Here is a 6,017-nt window from a genome sequence, read left to right as displayed (position 1 = left end):
TGTTTGGTCCTATAAAATTTGTTGTGGTTATGGATATAACAAATACGATAATGGTTTATGCTTATCATGATCGTAATTTTTTTTTTAATTTTTGCATAACTCATCATAAATAAAATAAATACTATTATTTTATATTATTTAAAATATATATTTGATATATTATATTATTTTATATTTTTTAAAAAATCTTAAGACATTTTAATTGCATTTTTTATGATAAAATCAATTATTAACAATTTTTAAATTATAGCTTAATAGTCAATATTCTCATTTAACAGTTATTCGATAAGATATCCATGAATTTTACAAGCATGACTAATATAACTATATAGAATTAAAGTATAATATCATATGTAAAATTAATTGAAAAATATAATATATGAAAATTATTTTATCAATTAGCAAATTAAATCAATAGTTAGCAACTTAACTTTAATTAAACAAGGAAAAGCAATTAAAAATAAAGTTAATTATAACAAAATTTTAATGTAAAATTAATTATTTTTAAATAATACTTTTACATATAAAACATTTATAAAAATAAATTTACTATTTATCATCTTTCATTCTCTCTCAATTTCAATCTAAATAAAAAACTTCTTAAATTCTTATTTCCCACCAAACTTCCCCTCTCTACTTTTTATCTAAACAATAAAAACTAATTTTATTACTTTTAAAGGCCCTCACTTGACCCGATTAACTTTGTTTCTTCTCTACCTACTTCAATCCCCATTCTTCCCCATCTAACCTCTTTGCATCCCTATAAATTCCCCTTCTCATGATAGACCTGCCCAAAACCTAGCACAACAAACCACTCCATGTAAGACCTATACCCTTTGCTTCAATTCTATCCTCAAATCTCGTCTCATCTCTATCAAGACGGAAGAAGAGAAAAAACCCTACCACTATTATGTAACAAAATGGTACTTTTAAGTGAATATCTTATTATTTTCTTAAATTAATTTTTTTTTATTTATAAATTGAAACATAAAGTTGTTGTTGATTGATTGTTGTTGTTTAGGGTTTGTTTTTCTTTTCTTCTTTTTTTTTTGTAGCTTTTAACAAGACTTGATAATGGCTATAGCAATCCGATTTTGCAACTATTTTTTGTTGTGCTACTATTTTAGGTCGCGAATGACCATTATATGTGTGAATCGCTTCTCACGTCTTAATAGCAGTAGATAACAGTTTTGATGCATTTTTTTACCCACCTATCAATTGTACGTATTATATATTGGTGCAAAAACTACCACGAAATACCATATACTTTTTCTAATTATTCTATATGGGTTAACATTGTACTAATTCTCTCTTAATTTACTGTATAGTTTGATATAACATATCACTACATTTTTCTGAACTATCATATTCATTGATAAGTAAGAGCATTGTTATAGGCCACAACAATGGTGTTGAAAGTAGACCTTCAGTGCCACCGCTGTTATAAGAAAGTCAAGAAAGTACTCTGTAAATTTCCAGGCAAGTGATCTGATCATCAATCTCTCCTTTTCTCACTATGCTTGTGTATATGCATGAACAAAAAAGTGTTGGGAGATTAAACATAATTAAAGACCGATTAAGCTTATGTGTGATGTAATGGTATTGAACAGAAATAAGAGACCAGAAATACGATGAGAAGGAAAATACGGTGACGATCACTGTGGTATCCGGCAATCCCGAGTGTATGAAGAGCAAGATATGGCGCAAGGCTGGTTGTTGCATAACGAGCATTGAGATTAAACCGCCAGAGAAACCTCCTCCTCCTAAGCCTAAACCAGCACCGCCACCGGATAACATAAATATTAACATAGTAGGGATATTTTGTAAAGAATGCCATATGTGGCATCATGAAGGCCAATGCGACGAGAGTAAATGTATTTCATTCCCACTTGCATGCACTGAGAATTGTGGGAAAAAAATTTGCTGTAATGGGTGTGGTGGTAGTGGGTGCAAAAGCTGCTTAGGTCATATCGAGATTAAAAAGCCTGCCAAGCCTGCTAGTTCGACTGAAACAACAGAAAAAAAAGAGCCTGAGAAGAAAGATGACAAAATTAAAATAATAGCGATATTTTGTACGAAATGCCATATGTGGCATCGTGAAGGTCAATGCGACAAGAGTAAATGTATTTCATTCCCAGTTGCATGCACTGAGAATTGTGGAAAAAGAATGTGCTGTAATGGGTGTGGTGGTAGTGGGTGCAAAAGTTGCTCAGGTCATGGGTGGATCAGTTGGTATTGTAGTAATTGTAGTAGCAACGTTTGTACGGGATGTAATAACAAGTCTTGTAGTGGGTGTAATAGTTGGCCTTGGTCATGTAAAGGGTGCGGCAGCTCTTCTTGTAGTAGATGCAATGGCTGGTCTTCTAGTGGGTATTACAGCCGGTGTTGTGAAGGGTGCGGCAGCTTTTCTTGCAGAGGCTGCAATGGCATTTCATGTAAGCGAAGCGGTAACTTTTCCTGTAGCAGTTGTGGTGGATCATGTTATTGTGGAAAATGCAGCAGCAGTTCTCAAAGCTGTTGTCGTTATGACTTGAGTGAACAAGAATCGTCAGCTTGTACAATCATGTAAGATGCTACAATTTGGATAACATCATCTATCGGTTGTCTGCCTAGTTAAATCTGTTCTTTTTAAAAAAAAAAAAAAAATTGGAGTTGCGCTTTGCATATTGATGTCTGGGGTCAATAAAATTATTTGTGGTGCTTGACTTTGTTTATTGGTTGACGAGTGCGTCAGTGTTTTATGAGCTGCTATCGTTTAATTTTATCAGTAATGAATAAAAATTTATATTTGATTCAACAGTTTATACATTTATATTCTATTAGTTAATTAATCACATGTGAATACTTAATCATGATCTAAAATTTTTTGTGAAAATTTGATTTTGAAAAAATTAAATTATAAAAATGCACTTAAAGTGTATTTTAAAAATTTTACTCTTTTTTAAATCCAATCAAGATTTTCAGTGCATTAAAATTTATGAAATAATATTTAAACATGATTTTGAGCTTTTTGTAAAAAATGAATCTCGAAAATATCAAATTATTAAAATATTTTTAAAGGATATTTTAATAATTTTACTTCTTTTAAGGTGTCATCAAGATTAAGTTTTGATATTAAATGTATATATTAGACTTAGATTAAATTTCAGATCGATAAATGAAAAAAAAAAAAAAGAATCGAATCGAATTATATTTTTTTCTTAAATTTTATATATTTTTAATTTTTATAAAATAAAAATAATTATTTTATATCTAAATTTATTTAAATATATTAAAAATTATATTAACATAATATACAGGAAACAAAAAAAATTTTAATTTAAAAAACCATTGAACTAAACTGAACCGAATCGATAAAATTTAATTTTGATCATATCATATGAAAATTCAATTCTAATTTATATCAATTTTAAAATTTTAAAATTTTATATATTATTTAAAAAATCAACTCGAATTTTATCCGAGTCATAATCATCCTTAGTTTTAGCAGGACATCACTAACAGCTAATTGGATTCATTTCTAATCACAGCAGGTACAAGTACAAATCATATGCGATATTTATTGATGATAATTAGAATTATTGGATTTTTTTATATTATTAGGTCTTGAATATTACATGTCAATATTGGATTTTAAAATTCATTTTTTCAGCTCAAATTTAAAAGCCCAAAGTGTTTTTTATTTTATTTGGTAAAAGAATGAACATAAATTTTGATTTTTTTTAAAAAGATTGTGATTTTATTTAAATTTAAAATTTAAAAGTTTAGATTTTGATAATTCTTGAAAATTAAGTTTATACAAAAAAGGAAATTAATTTTTGGCAAAATCATGATATATTTAGTTCGCATTAAAGATTTCCAAATCGAAAAGAGATTTAAACCTTATAAAAAGAACTCAATTCCAAGTTTAAGAAAATAAAAAAGCAACACAATCAGAATCATCAAAAAAATACAAAGCTTTGTGTTTTAAAAAAGAAGTTCTTGTAAAGAGAGAGAAAGAAAATCAATAAACAATTGGGAGGGGAGATTACAAGAATAATTGGCAACTCAATAAGGCAAAAAGCAATTGACCAATTAACAGCAATTAAGAAGAATCACTAACCAAAAAAAAAAGTCATACACGTAATAATAGAGCACATAGAGTCCAGCAAAATTTTGTTGATAGTAAACTTTATTTCAGGTTGGTCCAAGAGCATTGGTTAGGTATACTTTCTTTTATTTTTATTTATTATAATGTTACATTTATTTGTTGTCTAATGTAACTTGGGCTAATATTTGTGATAATAATTCTTTGAAATTATTTTGTTTTGCTATTTTTTACTTATTTATCTATTTCTATATTTATTTATTTATTCATTATTTGTTTTTTTATTTCAGTTTTATTTTTTACCTATTGATTATTAATTTAATTGATGAAAATAAAAATTGAATTGTATTTTTTTGAAAATGTAAATATATTATTTTATGATTAGAAGCTTGTAAATATGTTTTTATCATTATTTGTAACTAATATTTTGTAAATAAATAAAAAGGATATAAGTAAATTGATTTTTTTTGTTATAAATTATTTAACAAATTTGACAACAAAGTTTTTTCAAATAAATAACAAATTTATATTGAATATTCTTGAGATAAGAATTTTTTTTTTTTGGTGAAAGATTAAAGATATTTTTTCCAATAATTAAATATAGAAATTAACAAAATGTAGGAATAGAAACCATATCAATTAAGATTTAGATGAGATAAGATAATATTAATTTGGTATTTATTTTAGGCGTTGTGAGAGTGCTAAAATCTTTCCTATACAGAATTAACTATTGAACTTAGTTCTATTGATGAAGACCAAAATTTATTCTTTTTAGGGATTTTTAGTCAAACTTAAGATGACTTTAAAAAGAATAAATTTATATAGGTGACCAATCACACTTAGACAAAAATATTAGTGGTGACTTCATATTTTTGTGTTTAATGAATAGATTCTTGAACTTGAATGTCATGATATAAGAAATTTTAAATTTTTTATCAAAATATTAGAGTAATTTAAAAATACTTTTCAATATTAAAGATTCCAATTAAATTTGAAATTTTGTAAAAGTTTTTGAATCCAACGATGAAGTCTTTTCAAAAGAGATAATAGTCTTTTTAAATATTTTTGAGGTAAAAAAATATTCTTGAATTTTTTCTAAAATATTAGAATAATTTAAGAATAATTTTCAATACAAAAATTATTTTAAGATTTTTTAGATGTTTTTAATAATTAATGGATAGCATAAAATTAACTTATGCTATGTTTTAGATGCACGTTATAGAGATATTATAACTTTCTTTACACGTAATCATATTCTCAGATTTAATTTATTTTATAAAATAAAATATATTCTTTTAAAGAATATAAAATTAAACTTAAAATTTTTATAAAATGAGATAGATTTAATTAAGTGATCAGTCATACTTAATTAAAAGATGATAATAATTTAATATTTAATAATCATATTTATGTACTTATACATTAATTACAATAAATATACCTAAAAAAAAATGAACTTTCAAGATTCAAGATGAAACTTTTATTTCCATCAATATTTTTTGAATTAAAAGAAACTTAACGTAAAATCAACTTTGCTTCACATGACAAAAAGCTTCAAGTGTCCACAAATATTGGGAAATTCTGCTTGAAATCCTGTGACCAATCGAAACTACTGAGAAATGTTGCATCAAAGACTTCTTTAGTTTCTCTGGATTCCAACTACTATCATTTTCCTCTTTCAAATCTTTCATGGAAGACATCTAGACAAAGGCCCCAGCCTCTTGTCTTTTTCTTGGGAGTTGGGAGCAATGACTTCAATTCAAACCATTTTTTTTCCTTAGTGGCTAGTAATTCATGGGTTTCATTAGTGGGACATGGCATCATTGATGCACTTTTGAATTATTGAGTCTCTTTTCTTCTTTCTTTTCTCAATTTTTTTTTTTGCATTATTTTCTAATTTATTTTTCGTAGGCCTTCGCCAGTAAATCTA

At 26.4% G+C, this 6,017-nt stretch overlaps 1 protein-coding gene across 1 annotated transcript; it reads left to right on the top strand.

Moving 5' to 3' along the window:
* The first annotated feature begins 804 nt into the window (after window positions 1-804).
* On the top strand, window positions 805-2,794 carry LOC149519120 (uncharacterized). Its single transcript, XM_089760329.1, has 3 exons — window positions 805-923; window positions 1,398-1,479; window positions 1,611-2,794. The coding sequence occupies exons 1-3, from the start codon at window positions 921-923 to the stop codon at window positions 2,567-2,569; spliced, it is 1,044 nt and encodes a 347-aa protein (XP_089616455.1). The 5' UTR covers window positions 805-920; the 3' UTR covers window positions 2,570-2,794.
* Window positions 2,795-6,017: the final 3,223 nt, after the last annotated feature.

The sequence above is a fragment of the Durio zibethinus genome, chromosome 4, assembly GCF_047325235.1.
Source record: "Durio zibethinus cultivar Kanyao isolate XHJ-2024 chromosome 4, ASM4732523v1, whole genome shotgun sequence".
NCBI lineage: Eukaryota > Viridiplantae > Streptophyta > Magnoliopsida > Malvales > Malvaceae > Durio > Durio zibethinus.
Note: the sequence above shows the minus strand (reverse complement) of the source record. Positions and strands in the feature narration are given on the sequence as shown.

Excerpts from the sequence above, each read along its gene's own strand:
- LOC149519120 (XM_089760329.1), top strand. Across the intron at positions 1,480-1,610 it reads AGTACTCTGTAAATTTCCAG|AAATAAGAGACCAGAAATAC; the intron begins GCAAGTGATCTG and ends GGTATTGAACAG.